This window comes from Pleurodeles waltl, chromosome 6 (assembly GCF_031143425.1).
Source record: "Pleurodeles waltl isolate 20211129_DDA chromosome 6, aPleWal1.hap1.20221129, whole genome shotgun sequence".
Taxonomy (NCBI): Eukaryota; Metazoa; Chordata; class Amphibia; order Caudata; family Salamandridae; genus Pleurodeles; species Pleurodeles waltl.
The window spans coordinates 1,646,151,178-1,646,170,610 of NC_090445.1; the positions used below are offsets into that span (position 1 = coordinate 1,646,151,178).

Consider the following 19,433-nt stretch of genomic DNA (forward strand, 5'->3'; position numbering starts at 1 on the left):
CGTTCAATTGACATCACATACCATGATGACATCACAGGAAATGACATCATATGAATGTTGATCTTTATTTTTTCCAGGAAGTCATGTCACATGTCCATAATCGTGATGGCATCACAATAATTGACAGCGCTGAAGTTCCATACCAACTGTGTGTTAAGTATAACACAACACAGACAACTGTCTATTTTAGATACAACAGCAGAGCAATAGGCTTAACTTCAGAGTGCTAGGTGTAAAGTATTTGTACCAACACACACAGTAACTTAAGGAAAACACCACAAACTGACAACATAGGTTTAGAAAAATTTAGAATCTTTATTTAAACAAAACAAGAGCAAAATAACAAAAAATCCACAATACACAAGCAAAGTTATCAATTAAATAGCAAAAGTAGTTTAAAACACACACTAACACTGTTAGCATGAAAATGTACCTTGGGTAAGTCAAAGCAAAACCCTCACGGGCGATTGTGTGTCAAAAAGGGCTTGCGATGCGTCTATTTCACTCACAAGCCTGACCTTGAGTCATTCCGCCTTTCGTCGGGTCGGGTGCATCGTTTCTTCTGTCTGCAGGATAGTGATGCGTCGATCCAGTCAGCACTCTCGGGTCCGGGCAGGCCTTGTGTTGTTTTTACACGCCCAGCGGTGTTTGCGTTGGAAATCCGAAAACCACGCAGCGAGGGTTGCGATCTCCCAGCCTCCGTCAGCGATGCTGCGCGTCGTTTCTCCAGCTCCGTGCGTCGATTCTTCAGTCGCGTTTCCTGTGAGTGTCGATTTTCAGCCGCAGAGCCAGCGGCACATCGTTTCTTCAGCCGCAGATCGGAGTTGCGTCGATCTTTTCCCCGCACAGCGAAATGTGCGTGGATTTCCTCCTCTTAGGCTGCCAGCTTCTCCTTTCAGGGTCCCAGGAACTGGATGGGCATCACAGGGCAGAGCAGGAGTGTCTCCAGAGACTACAGGTGCTGGCAGAGAGAAGTCTTTGCTGTCCCTGAGACTTCAAGCTCTAAATCAAGCCCTTGGAGATCTTCACAAGATGGAAGTCACACAAAGTCCAGTCTTTGCCCTCTTACTCTGGCAGAAGCAGCAACTGCAGGATAGCTTCACAAAGCACAGTCACAGGCAGGGCAGCTCTTCTTCCTCAGCTCTTCCGCACTTCTCCATGCAGAGGTTCCTCTTGGTTTCCAGAAGTATTCTAAAGTCTGTGGTTTTGGGTGCCCTTCTTATACCCAATTTCTCCTTTGAAGTAGGCCTACTTCAAAGCAAAGTCTCTCTTGAATGTGAAATCCTGCCTTTCCCAGGCCAGGCCCCAGACACTCACCAGGGGGTTGGAGACTGCATTGTGTGAGGGCAGGTATAGCCCTTTCAGGTGTGAGTGACCACTCTTCCCCTCCCTCCTAACACAGATGGCTCATCAGGATATGCAGGCTCCACCCCAGCTCCCTTTGTGTCACTCTAGTGTGAGGTGCAACCAGCCCAACTGTCAAACTGATCCAGACAGGGAATCCACAAACAGGCAGAGTCACAGAAATGGTATAAGCAAGAAAATGCTCACTTTCTAAAAGTGGCATTTTCAAACACACAATCTGAAAAACAACTTTACTTAAAGATGTATTTTTAAATTGTGAGCTCAGAGACCCCAAACTCCACATGTCTATACGCTCTCAAAGGGAATCTACTCTTTAATCAGATTTAAAGGTAGCCCCCCCCCATGTTGACCTATGAGAAAGACACAAAAACACACTCTCACTTGCAGACATGCACACAACATACATTTAAACATTTTTTTCTTGTCTGCCACCACAGGTCCTGTTCCAGCTAACAGTGCCTGTTGTTTATTACACGTATAACGAATAATAGCATATTTTTCTCCACAGAGAAACAATTTTTCCTTATGTAGCCATCCCATCCCCTATATATAAATAGTGGCACAGGGCAGCGCAGCAAGTAACCTTGCTGCAAAGCCCTGTGCTACAGGGAAAGAGCAGAATTGCACCCGGTTCACGAAATACAGTGCATTTCTGTGCTTTCCCCCTACGCTGGAGCCCTTTTGGCTGCCTAGCGCCAATGCAGGCACCCTTGCACCATGGGGCAAGGGTGCCTGCATTGCATGAATCATTGTTTTCCTTCCTGCACAAGATTGATACCTTCCTGCACAAAAACAATCCATGGAGGCGTTTTTCTTCTTTCTATGTGAAGAAAGCATTCTGCAGCACACATAGGAAGAGGAAGAAATGAGGAGAAATAAAGATATTTTCCCTTGTTACGCCTCCTCTAGGGAGGTGAATAGTTTTGACGCATTCCCAGATTTACATAGCATTGTAAATCTGGAAATACGTCTAAACCCGTGGGCATTGTGTGGTGAAACCCACCGCTAGGCCCATGGAACGCCTTCCCGACAAGAGTAAGGCAACATAGCAAATTGCTCCGCCTTGCCTTAATCCATATCTATGAGGCCATGAAAATCCATGCAAAGTGGCTTTGCATGGACTCCTAGATATGGAACTTTACTCTGTGCCAGTGGAGCGTCAAAAAAAGTGCCGCTGCAGCGGCGTGCGGGCATGTAAAAACGCCCCGAAGTTTGGCGGTGTTCAGTTCCCCTTTACAAACCTAGAAAGCAGTTTACTTCAGCTGATTCCAGGAGTAAATATCTCAAACCATTTCCATGGTAGGAATTCCCATGCCGATGGGTTTGTAGAAACTCTGAGGGCAAACCATTCCTTGAGTTCCCACTCCCGCTACTTGCATGGGATTTGCTCCAGTGTAATGTCATATGAACATCGAGTAATATTATGTGGGAGTGAAAGGATTTATGATCATATGTCAACTTTGGTAATTCCCTTCAGAAGTAAATCCTGCCATTTATGCTTGTGTATCTGATTTATGAAGACAAATGGCTTTGTTAATCATGCTCTATCTGTCACACCCTTTTCCTTCCAATGTAAATGTGTACATTGAGCGAAAGTCTATCAAACAGATATGTGAAGGTCGTCCCTCGACTTCTGTACAGCGTTAATCCATAATTTTCTGATTTCTATTGAAGTATCTGTTTAGCACAGATACTGTGAACTTGATCGCATCTAGACATTATTTTCTGGAAAATTTACGGATGGAATGAAAAGTGTTAGACTTTTCATCCTTGGGGTGGTCTCCCTTAACTTTTTGCCTCTGTTCCCCAGGTTGTTGATGTGTGCTGGACTCTGTTTTTGTTACTCTGGGCACTTTACCACTGCTAACCAGTGCCAAAGTGCAAGTGCTCCTGTTTAAAATGTGTACGTAATTGGTTCTCCATGATTGGCATATTTGTTTTACTGTTAAGTCCCTAGTAAAGTGCACTAGAGGTGCCCAGGGCCTGTAAATCAAATGTTACTAGTGAGCACTGGTTGTGCCACCCACACAAGTAACCCTGTAATCATGTCTCACACCTGCCACTGCAGTGTCTGTGTGTGTATTTTTACTCTGTAAATTCGACTTGGCAAGTGTACCCACTTGCCATGCCTAAACCTTCCCATTTCTTACATGTAAGGCACCCCTAAGGTAGGCCCTAGGTAGCCCCAAGGGAAGGGTGCAGTGTATGGTTAAGGTAGGACATATAGTAATGTGGTTTATATGTCCTGACAGTGAAATATTGTTAAATTTGTTTTTCACTGTTGCAAGGACTGTCTCTCTTATAGGATAATATGGGGGCTACCTTTAAATATGATTAAAGCGTAGATTCCCCTAGAGAGTAGATGGACATGTGGAGTTTGGGGTCCCTGAACTCACAATTTAAAAATACATCTTTTAGTAAAGTTGATTTTAAGATTGTGCGTTTGAAAATGCCACTTTTAGAAAGTGAGCATTTTCTTGCTTAAACCATTCTGTGACTCTGCCGTGTTTGTGGATTCCCTGTCTGGGTCAGTTTGACAGTTGGGTTGTTTTTCACCTCACACCAGACAGTGACACAAAGGGGGCTGGGGGTGTAACCTGCATTTCCTGATTAGCCATCTCTGCTAGGAGGGAGGGGTGGAGTGGTCACTCTCATCTGAAAGGACTGTGCCTGCCTCTGACAATGCCGGCTCCAACCCCCTGCTGTGTGTCTGATGACTTGCCTGGGCAAGGCAGGATTTCACAAGTAGGTGTGAGTCCCCTTTGAAGAAAGGTGACTTCAAAGACTAAAATGGGTATAAGAAGGGCACCCAAATCTACAGACTTTAGAAACACTTCTGGAACCAAGAGGAACCTCTGCCTGGAGAAGAGCTGATAGCGGAGGAAGACGTGCTGCCCTGCCTGTGACTGTGCTTTGTGGAGCTTTCCTGCAGTGCTGCTTCTGCCAGAGTAAGAGGGCAAAGACTGGACTTTGTGTGCCTTCCATCTTGTGAAGAAATCTCCAAGGGCTTGATTTAGAGCTTGCCTCCTGTTGTTTGAAGTCTCAGGGACAGCAAAGACTTCTCTCTACCAGCACCTGGAGTCTCTGGAGAGACTCCTGCTCTGACAAGTGGTGCCCTACCCAGTCCCTGGGCCCTTGAAAGGAAAACTGGTGGAAATCCAAGGAAATCGACTTCGGACCGACGCCGCTGCTGAATCCGGTAACGCCGCCTGCACCTGACGCCGTGACCTTCGCTGGAACGCGACGCTCTTCGCAGGCCCGACGCCACAGCAGCCCCGCTGAAGTCCGCGACTCCGTGGAAGTCGCCGCACCACGTCGTGACCGACGCCGCTTGAAGTGTACGGATTCAACGTTTCGCACAGATGCCGCGATTCCCGACTTTGCGCATCGGCTTGTTTTCACTCTTCACCAAAGGTACTGTACTTGGGGTCTACACGACTCCGTGTCCAGCGCCGCTGGTGTCGGCTTGTTGGGAACGACTCCATCACGACGCCGTGTTAACATCTCATTGAAGCATTTTTTGTTTCTAAGCGCTATTTTTGAGTTTAATCTTTAAAAATTCATAACTTGACTTGTGTATGTTGGATTTTTGTCATTTTGGTCTTGTTTTGTTTAGATAAATATTTCCTATTTTTCTAAACTGGTGTTGTGTCATTTTGTAGTGTTTTCATTAAGTTACTGTGTGTGTTGGTACAAATACTTTACACCTAGCACTCTGAGGTTAAGCCTACTGCTCTGCCAAGCTACCAAGGGGGTAAGCAGGGGTTAGCTGAGGGTGATTCTCTTTTACCCTGACGAGAGTGAGGGTCCTTGCTTGAACAGGGGGTAACCTGACTGTCAACCAAAGACCCCATTTCTAACATTGGTGATCAGCGGTTGGGATTTGGACTTGTATTTGTGCTTGACATACAGTAATTAAGTGTACACTACTGTTTGAGTTCAGACCACTACGTGACCTCATACTACTAGTCTTGTGATTTTTGTTTTTTTCTATTTGGACTGTTTTTGCTCTGCATTCAGTTTCTTTTTTCGCTGATCCGGTGATTGACTTTTCTGGAACTTCATTTGAGAACTTGCTTTTCTGCATTTGGAACTTTGCACTCTTTTAACCTTTTATCATGTCTCTACTTGGAGATGCATCAGTTGAAGCTGTTTTTGACCTGAAGCAATTGGATAGTTATAACAAGGCTCAGCTAAAGCAGTTTTGTAAAAATTTTGGTTGTCCCATTAAGAGCTCTTCCAAGAAGGATGAGCTGAAAAAGGCGCTGAGGGCCTGGGTGACAACCAGAAGCACTGGAGGGCACACTGAGGATGAGGAGGAGGATGAGGATGAGGAGGGAGAGCAATCAGTACATAATGGTATATTGGGGGGGCCTGTTATTCCCAGGGAAAGAGTCTCTAGGGCAAGTAGCAGTGTATCTTCCAAGGGTCTGACACCTGAAGAGTTACAGGACAGACAGGCAGAAAGGGAGTACCAATTGGAGTAGAGGAGGCTAGCCCTTGAGGAGAGGAAGTTAGCAATGGCTCATGAGCTTAGCTTGAAAGAGATGGATCATAGGAGCCAGTCCAGTAGAGATGGTGGCAGCAATCCTACAGTGCAGCCTGAGAGAAGGGTACACATCCCAAAAGACCTTGTGAGGGATTATAAGAGGGAGGATGATATCTACTTGTGGTTCAAGGGTTATGAGTCAGCTCTCCACATGAACCTGGTCCCTGAAGCTCATTGGGGGGCAGCCCTGTGGAAGCATTTTGAGGCAGAGGAGAGGGACACACTGACGGCCTTAGGGGATGCTCAGAGTCTCACCTACCCTGTCATGAAGGAGGCCTTACTCACCAGGTTTGGTCTCACCCCTGAGCAGTACAAGGAGAAGTTTAGATCCTACAAGAGAAAGGAATCCCAAACATGGTTGGAATGTGTTGATTCTTTTTGCAGGTCACTGGATGGTTGGGTGAAGGGCATTAAGGTAAACACGTATGAGGGGCTTTACAATTTAATTGCTTGGGAGCACTTGTACAGTTTATGTTTTCCAGAGCTGCGCCAGCACCTCATTGACAGCAAGCTGACTGACCCCAGGAAGGTTGCGCAGGAAGCGGACGGCTGGGAGAGCACCAGGGTCCAAAAGAGGTATGGGGGAGACCACGCCAAGGGTGGGCAGGGTCCCTCTCAGAAGAAAGGGGGGGGTAAGGGCAAACAGGGGGAGTTCTCTAAAGGGCCCCAAACTGATTCCCAGGGTAAGGATTCCCAACCCCCCAGTGAAAAGAAGCCATGGTTGTCCAAAGGGAAGCCAGTGGCAGGTGGTCCCCCACGTAAGTGCTATGCATGTGACCAGGTGGGTCATGTGAGGGGGGACCCCAAATGCCCCAAAGGTACACCAGCACCCACTGGTGCACCGTCCCAGGGTTTGGCCAGTGTAGCGCTGGGGGAGGAGTTGGTTTCAGGTGGGTGGGAACCAGCAGAAATGACCCTTGTCTCACTAGGGGACAGTGAGATGGTCCAGAGAAACCTAGTGCCTGATAACACTAAGAAGTACAGGCAATGGGTGACCATCAATGGACAGAGGGTGGAGGCTCTGAGAGACACAGGAGCCAGTGTGACTACAGTGAGGAGTCACCTGGTGTCTGAAGAGCAGATTGATCCCCGGGTACTTCACCAAGTAGTTGCGGTAGACAACTCTGAGCGCCTCTGCAGAGTGGCGCAGGTTCCCTTTGAATGGGGGGGGGGGGGGGGACTCAGGTTCCTGGAAAGTAGCTGTGAGTCCAACCATGCCTGTTGATTGTTTGCTAGGTAACGACCTGGAGGATTCCCCTTGGAAGGAGGTGGAACACAGGTCTCACTTGGAGATGTTGGGTCTGCCTGGGTGGGTATGTGTATCCACCCGGTCTATGGCAGCCAATCAGGGTAGTCAAGAGCCCCTGGAACCTGAAACAGTGGCCCAGGGGACCGCCAAGAAGAGGAAGGGCAGGGGGCGCGGGAAACCGGCCCCGAGGTTCTCACGGTCCGGGAGGAGGTGGAGCCTGAGGGTGACGCTCCGGAACCTATAGGGGAGCAGGTGGCTGAACTGGGGGAGGTCCCTGAGCTGTCGCAGTGGCAGCAGGAAGGGGGACCCACCAGGGAAGCATTCTGCACAGCGCAGAAGGAGTGCCCTACTCTTGAGGGGCTGCGGCAGCAGGCTGCAGCCCAGGCGGCTGGCGAGGCGCCAGGTATTCACCTGATTTATTGGGAGGATGGCCTCCTGTACAGTGAGCCTAAGGTTCCTGAGCCTGGGTCAGCTCGTATGCTGGTGGTACCCCAGTGCTTCAGGGCCTTCCTACTGGGTTTGGCTCATGATGTGCCTTTGGCAGGACATCTAGGGCAGGACAAGACCTATAAGAGGCTTGTCTCCCACTTTTACTGGCCCTTGATGCACAAGCAGTCAGCTGCTTATTGTAGGTCTTGTCAGACTTCTCAGGCAAGTGGCAAGAGTGGGGGGAAATGCAAAGCTCCCCTCCAACCTTTACCTGTAGTCAGTACTCCCTTTCAAAGGGTAGGAATTGACATTGTGGGGCCTCTGGATCCCAAGAGCCATGGGCAACAGGTTCATCCTGGTCTTGGTGGACCATGCCACGCGGTACCCAGAAGCCATTCCTCTAAGGACGGTCACTGCCCCCGTGGTGGGACGTGCCTTGATGGGGGTTTTTACCCGCATGGGGTTCCCCAAGGAGGTGGTATCTGATAGAGGTACAAACTTCATATCCACTTATATGAAGTCTCTGTGGAAGGTGTGTGGGGTAACCTACAAGTTCACCACCCCTTACAACCCCCAGAGTAATGGTCTGGTTGAGAGATTCAACCGTACCTTGAAAGGCATGATTCAGGGCCTGTCAGAGCCCTTGAGGCGTAAGTGGGACGTCCTCTTGCCATGCCTTCTGTTCGCTTACAGGGAGGTGCCTCAAAAGGGACTTGGCTTTAGCCCCTTTGAGCTCATCTATGGCCACCCTGTGAGGGGACCGCTCAGTCTGGTGAAGGAGGCTTTGGAGAAAGCTCCTAGTAAACCACCCCAGGATGTATTTAGCTACATGCTGGCACTAAGAAACCAGACTGCCCGCTTCAGGAGTCTCGCTCAGGAGAACCTGGAAGCAAGCCAGTAGGATATGAAACGGTGGTACGACCAGAATGCCACTCTGGTTGAGTTTCAGCCTGGACAAAAAGTGTGGGTCATGGCACCAGTGGAGCCTAGGGCTTTCCAAGATAAGTGGACTGGGCCTTCTGAGGTGGTGGAAAGAAAGAGCGAGGTCACCTATCTGGTAGACTTGCAATCCCCCAGGAACCCTTTGAGGGTCCTACATGTCAACCGCCTCAAACCACACTTTGAGCGAACTGAGCTATCCATGCTCCTAGCGACAGATGACGGGGTGGAGGAAGAGAGTGAGCCTCTTCCTGACCTCCTGTCTGCAGGAGAGAAAGATGGGTCTGTGGAGGGAGTGATCCTCTCCCCCTCCCTGACTGAGGAACAGCAGAGGGACTGTCGCCACTTGCTGGGACAGTTCGCCTCACTGTTTTCCCTGATCCCAGGAGTCACACACCTGTGCACACATGATGTGGACACTGGGGACAGTACACCTGTTAAGCATAAGGTTTACAGGGTGACTGACAGGGTCAGGGCTTGCATTAAGGAGGAAGTCTCCAAAATGTTAACCCTAGGGGTTATTGAGCACTCCAGCAGTCCTTGGGCCAGCCCAGTGGTCTTGGTCCCAAAGGCTGCTGCTCCTGGTGCCACTCCAGAACTTAGGTTCTGTGTGGACTACCGGGGTCTCAATGCGGTCAGCAAGACTGCCGCACACCCTATCCCCCGAGCTGATGAGCTCATTGATCGGTTAGGAGCTGCCAAGTACCTCAGTACGTTTGATTTAACATCTGGGTACTGGCAGATTGCCTTAACTGAGGGGGCAAAGGAGAGGTCAGCATTCTCTACCCCAGATGGGCACTTCCACTTCAATGTGATGCATTTTGGGATGAAGAATGCCCCTGCCACCTTTCAGAGGTTGGTCAACCAGGTGTTGGCAGGACTGGATGAGTTCAGTGCCGCCTACCTGGATGACATTGCTGTGTTTAGTTTCACATGGGAGGAACACCTGCAACACCTCTGGAGAGTGTTAGAGGCCCTGCAGAAGGCAGGCCTCACTATTAAGGCGAGCAAGTGCCAAATAGGGCAGGGTTCTGTGGTGTACTTAGGACACCAGGTGGGGAGTGGCCAGGTGGCACCCCTACAGCCTAAGATTGACACGATTCTGGCTTGGGAGCCTCCCAAGACCCAGACTGAAGTGAGAGCCTTTTTAGGTCTCACAGGATATTACAGGAGGTTTGTTAAGGGATATGGTACCATTGTTACCCCCTTAACGGAGTTGACTTCTAAGAAGCAACCCAAGAAAGTGATCTGGACAGAGGCTTGCCAGAACGCTTTTGATGCCCTGAAGGCTGCCATGTGCACAGCACCTGTGCTGCAGGCACCTGACTACTCCAAGGAGTTTGTTGTGCAAACAGACGCCTCAGAGCATAGTACTGGAGCAGTACTCTCACAGCTTAATGAAGAGGGCCTAGATCAACCCGTAGCCTTCATTAGCAGGAGGTTACTACCCAGGGAACGTAGGTGGAGTGCCATAGAATGCGAAGCGTTTGCTGTGGTCTGGGCACTGAAGAAGCTAAGACCCTACTTGTTTGGGGCTCACTTCCGAGTTCAGACCGACCACAGGCCCCTCAGATGGTTAATGCAGATGAGGGGTGAGAATCCAAAACTGTTGAGGTGGTCCATTTCCCTACAGGGGATGGACTTTACGGTGGAACATCGTCCTGGTACAGAGCACGCCAATGCTGATGGTCTGTCTAGGTTCTTCCGCCTTAGTGATGAGAACTCCCATGAGGTTGGGTAGTTGCTCCCCACTTTTAGCTGGGGGGGACACGTGTTAGACTTTTCATCCTTGGCGTGGTCTCCCTTAACTTTTTGCCTCTGTTCCCCAGGTTGTTGATGTGTGCTGGACTCTGTTTTTGTTACTCTGGGCACTTTACCACTGCTAACCAGTGCCAAAGTGCAAGTGCTCCTGTTTAAAATGTGTACGTAATTGGTTCTCCATGATTGGCATATTTGTTTTACTGTTAAGTCCCTAGTAAAGTGCACTAGAGGTGCCCAGGGCCTGTAAATCAAATGTTACTAGTGGGCCTGCAGCACTGGTTGTGCCACCCACACAAGTAACCCTGTAATCATGTCTCACACCTGCCACTGCAGTGTCTGTGTGTGTATTTTTACTCTGTAAATTCGACTTGGCAAGTGTACCCACTTCCCATGCCTAAACCTTCCCATTTCTTACATGTAAGGCACCCCTAAGGTAGGCCCTAGGTAGCCCCAAGGGCAGGGTGCAGTGTATGGTTAAGGTAGGACGTATAGTAATGTGGTTTATAAGTCCTGACAGTGAAATATTGTTAAATTCGTTTTTCACTGTTGCAAGGACTGTCTCTCTCATAGGATAATATGGGGGCTACCTTTAAATATGATTAAAGCGTAGATTCCCCTAGAGAGTAGATGGACATGTGGAGTTTGGGGTCCCTCAACTCACAATTTAAAAATACATCTTTTAGTAAATTTGATTTTAAGATTGTGCGTTTGAAAATGCCACTTTTAGAAAGTGAGCATTTTCTTGCTTAAACCATTCTGTGACTCTGCCGTGTTTGTGGATTCCCTGTCTGGGTCAGTTTGACAGTTGGGTTGTTTTTCACCTCACACCAGACAGTGACACAAAGGGGGCTGGGGGTGTAACCTGCATTTCCTGATTAGCCATCTCTGCTAGGAGGGAGGGGTGGAGTGGTCACTCTCATCTGAAAGGACTGTGCCTGCCTCTGACAATGCCGGCTCCAACCCCCTGCTGTGTGTCTGATTACTTGCCTGGGCAAGGCAGGATTTCACAAGTAGGTGTGAGTCCCCTTTGAAGAAAGGTGACTTCAAAGACTAAAATGGGTATAAGAAGGGCACCCAAATCTACAGACTTTAGAAACACTTCTGGAACCAAGAGGAACCTCTGCCTGGAGAAGAGCTGATAGCTGAGGAAGACGTGCTGCCCTGCCTGTGACTGTGCTTTGTGGAGCTTTCCTGCAGTGCTGCTTCTGCCAGAATAAGAGGGCAAAGACTGGACTTTGTGTGCCTTCCATCTTGTGAAGAAATCTCCAAGGGCTTGATTTAGAGCTTGCCTCCTGTTGTTTGAAGTCTCAGGGACAGCAAAGACTTCTCTCTACCAGCACCTGGAGTCTCTGGAGAGACTCCTGCTCTGACAAGTGGTGCCCTACCCAGTCCCTGGGCCCTTGAAAGGAAAGCTGGTGGAAATCCAAGGAAATCGACTTCGGACCGACGCCGCTGCTGAATCCGGTAACGCCGCCTGCACCTGACGCCGTGACCTTCGCTGGAACGCGACGCTCTTCGCAGGCCAGACGCCACAGCAGCCCCGCTGAAGTCCGCGACTCCGTGGAAGTCGCCGCACCACGTCGTGACCGACGCCGCTTGAAGTGCACGGATTCAACGTTTCGCACAGACGCCGCGATTCCCGACTTTGCGCATCGGCTTGTTTTCACTCTTCACCAAAGGTACTGTACTTGGGTGTCTACACGACTCCGTGTCCGGCGCCGCTGGTGTCGGCTTGTTGGGAACGACTCCGTCACGACGCCGTGTTAACATCTCATTGAAGCATTTTTTGTTTCTAAGCGCTATTTTTGAGTTTAATCTTTAAAAATTCATAACTTGACTTGTGTATGTTGGATTTTTGTCGTTTTGGTCTTGCTTTGTTTAGATAAATATTTCCTATTTTTCTAAACTGGTGTTGTGTCATTTTGTAGTGTTTTCATTAAGTTACTGTGTGTGTTGGTACAAATACTTTACACCTAGCACTCTGAGGTTAAGCCTACTGCTCTGCCAAGCTACCAAGGGGTTAAGCAGGGGTTAGCTGAGGGTGATTCTCTTTTACCCTGACGAGAGTGAGGGTCCTTGCTTGAACAGGGGGTAACCTGACTGTCAACCAAAGACCCCATTTCTAACAAAAAGGAACTCGTAAAGAAGGCAAAAACACTTGTAAATGTTATTTTTTATCATTTGCCCCTTGTACGCTATCGAGTTGAGGAGTACCACAAAAAAGATAAAATGAGTTTTAAACTGCTCGTGACATTATAAGGCACAGAAAAAAGATACTTAGAGCAGAAAACACTTTAAGTATAAGCTAGTTCGGACGTGAGCATCACGGGACTTGGTTTAACTTATATATTAGCTTAGGTGACATTAATTTTACATAAATATCCTTTTCATTTCTCCTGCGTAGCAGTTACATTTGATTCATTCGTTCTTTAAAGCTGTGCTAGCCAGGGAAACGTTATGTTTTTAGAGTCGTTAGAAAAGAAGAGCCTGGTCCAGAGGTGACAAGACTTGTTAATAAACCTGTCATCCTTCTTTGTGAGGTAGAGAAGAACCTCTGAGGCACCGAGGAGCATGCCACCGGAATACCATGCAGTAGGCTTGAAAAAGGGTCACTCTCTTCAATTAATTAAATATACATTGTAACATACTTCGGTTTAACTTTAATTAAAGAGGAAAATAGGCCAACAGTACACGCTGTGGTATTCAGTCCTCAATACTGGGAGACTGCAAGGAGTGCCTCTACGGTGCTCTGCTGGCTGCAAGGCAATCACCGATTTATTTTTGGCCTTTTTCTGGGCACAACTGACGACGGCATTCTGACTCTGTAACGGTGGTATTCAGTGCCAAAGTGCATGCACCCTGCCCCTAAAATGGTACTGATAAAATTGGTTTTACACATTGACTCATTTAATTTTCCTATAGAATCGTGGTATTGCCATGCTGGGAATTACCACTGACCAATAAAAGTGAATGCAGTCCCTGCGTGCGTCTATCTGTGCGTGAGGACGCAACAGCGTCACACACATTGCAAGCAATCACGTGGAGCGAGTTAAACGTCCCGATGCCCCCGGGTGACATGAATGTGATGCTGCTACGTGCTACCCACCATCAGCCTGCTTCCCGGTAATGGACAGTTGCCTGATATGTTTGTGGACTCGGGCTCCCTGTAACCTCATCGGCTGGCCGGTAAATTTGATCAGGGCCTCCAATCGTAGGACCGAAAAGGCAGACGACTGTGAGCTTTGGTTGTCAGAGGCCCTCCGGCCACTTGTTCCTCTGGCCCAGCGCAGTGGACAGCGATAGATAACAAGCCGTCCTGTTCTCGTTTATCTAATTCGCAATTACGCTCTCTGGTGTGTTTTATTGTAGCTCAAGGGCGTTGCCTGCTCCAATCCTGAGTAAAGACCATCAAGTGTGTTTAGGAGCTTCATCCCACAGGCTGTGTGGGCTTATTTCATGTTTTGTACGCCCTCATATAAATAGACACAAGGCACGCTTTCTTTTCTTAATTAGGGCACAATGCTTTGTGCAACAGCCAAGTCGAATGTTAAAAACAAGGCTTTGGGTGAGGAAGCAAACAATGAAACAAAGGCATAAATAGACAAGCATTGACAAAGCCAAAACGTCTCGCATATGTGAGAGCTGTTGGCTCTGTCCATATTTTTATGAGTCAGCAAATAAGAGTGGCAACAAAGCCAACGAATGGTAATCAGTGGGTGGGCTCCAAGCCCCTTACTGTTTACAGTACCCCTTACAGTGACATGGCATTGGTTGTCTGCCATCATGAGCTGTTGCTATCTGACAATGGTCAGATCGCTGCTGTAGGCGAGATGATAAACAAGGCATGATGACCAAGAATTCAACGTAATACACAATCTCCTTTGATGTGAATTCAAACAGCCCACATTTCCCCTAAATTGATATAAATGTGAAGAAAGAGCTATGCATTCTGGCAATGCAAGTAAACTTTTCTTTTTAATTTTACAGTATTACATAGTGCTAGCTGGCCCAAGAGCTGTTGGAGTACTTTGAACACCAGCTACATTAGATAACGTCAGATTCGTTTTATTTAATATAAATAGGCACATGACTTAAGTGCCAATCTGCATCGAATATGACTGACACAAATGTGGTTACTTGTGCATGAAACCTTACTTTACTGAAGCCAAGGAGATAAGTGCTTGTTTCCTCCCTGCCCCCTTTTTTTTTTAAAGCAAACATTCCTCCGATGCAGGTACATGTCAGCCCATATTTACAGTGAGAAGCGAAACTCCATATTCCCTAATAGAAAACGCGCCTAGCTTATTGCGTCTCAAACAACATGGGGCCTAACAGCAAAGGTCAGAGGTTCAATCACAGCAGGGATGATTCAGTGGTTCATCGTTCTTGTTCTGTTGAATTAAGTGATATCAAAGAAACAGCACCAACAGACATTTCTGTGCACTACACAATTTCAGTATCATATTTTCCCAAACCTCCTCAGATCGCCTGCCCCGTCCCTTCATCACTGCAGCGTCCAGTTCCCTGGAAGTCCTTGGTGTGGATTCTGAGGGCCCTGTCTCACTGCACCCTTCTTTAGAGCTGTCTTCAATAACACCATGATCCCGGCCCCGTCTAAAACAGGCTCAGTGGTCTTATTAGGGCCTTTCAGTTAGAAGAACGTCCTTTTAACAATACAGCTGTGCTCTCTGAGAGGGGGAGAGAAAGGTGAAAAAAGGAGCTTGAAAGAAAGAGCGAGAGAAGAAAAGAAAGAGTGAAGAGAGAGATTGAGAGAAGAGGGCGGGGGCAAAGGGCAAACGTGAGTGACTGCGCATAAAGGTTCACCCCTCATGCACTAAGCAAGAGTTTGATTTGCTGCATTGAAACCAATACAGGAAATCAAAATAACCCGGTGAATTCTCCTGAAAATCCAGGCTGCATCAACCGTCACGTGACATGACCTGGATTCACTTCAGCAGGTTCAAGCTCCTTGCTGCACTCAGTGTGATCCTGAGCAAGTCGCTGCCTTGATCTGTGAAATGTCCAATTAGTCACTTCACCGAAGCAATGTACTGCCTGATCCCAGTTGAGATAGCAGCTGAGACAAGAGCTTCAAAGTCTGTATCAAGAGTTTCAAAGCACTAGATCGCACGAGGCCTGGACCTTCCTTACCTTATAGCTTGCCCTCCAGCTGCTATGTAGACAAAGGGTGCCACGGTCTATCAAAAGTGCCTCTGTACCTCGAGAGCAGCTCCTTGCTGAAGGCCATGCTGCACAGTCTGTTTCTGGGTGGATACCGGATGGAGGGCTCTGCTGAGTTGGGCCTGTGCAGGCAGATGGGTAAGACCTGAAATCTAGTGGCCCGTTACTTCAAAGCAAGCACACAGAACTACAACATCCAGAGTGCACTAAGATGGGAGGCGCTGAAAATCTTGCTCTAATTATGTAAATGGGCTGTTGTTTGTTTCCATGTTGTAGTTTCTTTATGCAGAGCCCCTAACCACCCCACCCACCCTTTCCCATCCCATCCCATCGCACGGAACAGGTACAACTTGTAGCTATTTTAACATTAACCTACTGGAGACAAGCCACTAACATGGAAAACAGACAACTCCTAAGACTTCCTGTGACACTGACCCAGAGCTCACCGGAAGCCGGAAGCTAGATTGAAAAGAGAGATGTCGTAAATCGTTCAGTGAGATTGCTACAAGGAAACAATGCATATGTGACGATACAGACAATTGTTTACAATAGTTTTTAACTTCTAAACAAAAATACGCAAAAGCAATTAGATATATAAATTAAAGTACATCTAAATGTTATTTATGTTATTAAAAGAAAGGCAGTACTGGATAAAAAAAGTGAAAAACAGGTTTCATATATACATGACATTTTAAAATAATTTATAGTTGTTTTCATTACACTTTCAACTCAATTCTGCTAGCAGTAAACGCAACCAGCACCATTCGTTCACGATCATTAATCACGTTCACGGAGTCACAGCACAGATGGCTTTAGTGGGAGCTGTAACGATGGGAGCTGGGAGGAAGGGCAAAACCAGGCGCTGATGATCATTGGATGCCTGCAGTCCTGTGCATTACAAACAGTATACGACCAATAACCATTATTGTACGACAAGAAGAGCTGTTAAAGTCAGCGAGGAGACTGAAAAATATCCAATTTACAAGAATGTAACAACATTTTAAATCAATATAAACTTGTAAGTGAAGTATCTCAAAAGTAAAAAAGCTGAAGAGGAAAGTAAAGGGGCGAAGTGGCCAATTTGGACGTCAGTAGGACAGGGTGGGGTTTGTAAAAGCCCAGCAGATACCGGGACACAACCAGTTAAGGTACAGTATTACAGGAGCACAAGATTATGCTGTCTGCGTTGTTGCAGCCGGCGGGAGAATGGCAAGTTACTCAGGGCCACGCTCCTCGGTTGCTTTTTGTTCTTGATCGTGTTGAGTCCCAGGATTCAATACAGTCATTATCTTTAATTCTGTGTATGATTTTTCTATGCCCCACACTTTCAAACAGTTTCCAAGCACTTTTTGGTGTTATGATCTGCCATCCTCCTGATTCTTCACTATTTGTTTCTTTCCATTATTTTAGCTAGGGTCTTTTTGGAGAATCTTCATGTCGTTTTTCTGAAACTCCTTTTTAAGAGCTCTACTTAAACTTGTGAAAGCCTTCTAATACCTCACGCACCGAAGACCTTTGACTTCCAAAAAATGTAAAAGTATAAGGGTAACAATTTTCAGCAGGATGAGGCACCAACCTTTACTCGGCTGTGGGTACTCAAGGTTCGGCCAAACTGTGTGTATGGGGCAGGGTCTACCAAAGGAGGCACTTTGAAATGTTTTTCTCATTTTGTTGGATGCTCCATTTAATAACATTGAACAGTGTTGCCCAGTACTTTCTTATCGGGTGGTTTTGGTAATTTTCCATATTTTTAGAATAAGTCTTCATTAGTTGCTGTTTTTCACCTTAGTTGGGATTTTTTTACAATCTTTATTAAATGTGTTCCTGTTTAACTGTTTCTAACACACAATCGAACTGTAATTTGTCTGGAGAAGGCCTTGCTGCTTGTATCAAGCTAGTAAAGGTGTGACTGCAATTTCTCATTAAAAGCAATTTACCTGTGCAGGGCACCTTGTTTTGCCTTTTGTAGGAGCCGAATCACAACTATTACAATGACGCTGAACTTCCTAGCCTTGTCCTGGCAAACAAATTCTATAAATTACTGAATGGTAATGGAAATCCTCAGATACCAAGATGTAGCTGGAGGATATGCTAAATCTGGAAAGGGGTCCAGCAATGGAATTATTTACCTCCAGTGGGCAACGTTCATGCTTCTCCTTAGCTCTGGAACTCTGAGACAAGAGGGATCTCTCAGTTGGTGTCCTTTAATTTCTGGGAAGACGGGTCGTGTTATTTCTTAATTACTTAGATCATTTTTTATATCTTAAGTGTAAGCTTACAGACTAGTGCTTATTCCTTTTTTCCACTGTAACTTCAGTATACTTAAAGCACACTTTTAATTGAAAACACAGTGGATATCAGATAATAGCACAATCAGAGTAGATGAAAGTTTTATGGACGAATATATTATAAATAGAATATTTGCAACACTGAATGATAACTTAAACTAATAAGAAAAACAAAAATATAATTCACTAAAGTGAAATACTCATGATAAGAAGGCAATATATGGAAAGGTTGCAAATAAAATTATCAATATGTTGGGATTCGGGGTGAACAACAAGATCAGACAATAGATAGAGCAAATGACATTGAAACCAAGCAAGAGCTGTGAAATGTTAAATTGGTGGAGCTTGAAGCTTGGTGTCCTGGAACTGCTTTGGCTGTGGTGTTTGGCAGGGATCAGATAATACCAGCTTCTGTGGAACACGACAGAGTAAGCAGTTACAGAGCACAGGGTACATATTCTCCACCAATTCAAGATTACACAGCATCTTCCCTGGTAACAAAGTAGACAGAATCAACAAAACAGGAACATCAAGATCCATCAGTATGAAAAAAATCTCATTACTCAATATAAGAATCACATCTGGCTCACAAATTGCCTTGCCATATTTCAGGTTTAAATGTCTTAGCTTAAATTGAGCTACAGTTCATGCTAATTGTGAGCAGCACCAGCATGTTCAGAAATGGCATTCAGCAATGAACCATGACATGTTCACCCCACAATGAAGATCTGTGGCAGATGAATAGGAGTTCACTGCTTCAGAAAGCATGCCTCAAAAGACACCAGCCACCTTGACTTCTCATGCTCTGCCTACGCAAAGTGTGAAAGGTTTTCTTTCTGAAGCATTCATCATGCAAAATACTAGCCCAGGTCTTATCTCTTCACAGTGCAAGGAATACTCTCACTGACAACATCCCAAGTTATATTTAAGCCACTTTAACATTTTTTCTTCTCACCGCTGCACAAACTTAAATGTTTCAGGAATTTTGACAGACTCTCACCCACTCCCTTTAATTGGATACATCCTGCTGTGTCACCAACAAAGCAGTGACCTCAATCACCTCACCATATCAAGCAAGCAAGATCAGGAACTCCAGAAGGGTGCATAACACACACAAGAGACAACTCTTAAAACTGAAGACAAAAAAGGAGGAAAGAAAAGACAAGATGCCAAGCCTTCTTATGCTGTACCTCGTAGGAGTTGGAACCCTTCCCTGTGCAGAACCTGCAAACCTCCCTGTACCTCCTATTCAGAAAGGAATGGAAGTCTCTGCTCTTCTAGTAATGCCTCTTACAAGTTTGACTGTCCAAGTAAATCCTGCTTAAGTTAATTCTTTCCATGTTTGTATAAGCCTCTGTTGCTTTGAGGTGAATCTCCCCTACATGCAGCAAGGAGAAATGATTGCAACAATAGGCAATGTGCAAAGACTACTCTTTGAGTGCCTCTTCCATCCCACCATTCACAACAGCGGTAGGGTCAGAGCCAGTGATATCCCTTTACATTTAGGCTCATGTTCACCGTGGATTTGACGTAGCAAAAACCTTGCGCGGGGCAAGACACATGCGGGGCACACTGCTACTGAGCCTTTCCCCACCCTCAGTGACTGGGCCAGCGACTTCTCAGATGAAGTAGCTGGATATGCCACAGCTCCAAATGACTCACTGGAACCTGT

General features: G+C 46.7%; 1 protein-coding gene across 1 annotated transcript in view; it reads left to right on the forward strand.

Annotated features, from left to right (window-relative positions):
* DBH (dopamine beta-hydroxylase) overlaps nucleotides 1-19,433 on the forward strand; it is a 434,022-nt gene that overhangs the window by 55,036 nt on the left and 359,553 nt on the right. The window contains exon 3 of the mRNA XM_069242302.1: nucleotides 13,369-13,415. Within this exon, the coding sequence (XP_069098403.1) occupies nucleotides 13,369-13,415 (47 nt within the window). The remainder of the gene's footprint in view (nucleotides 1-13,368; nucleotides 13,416-19,433) is intronic.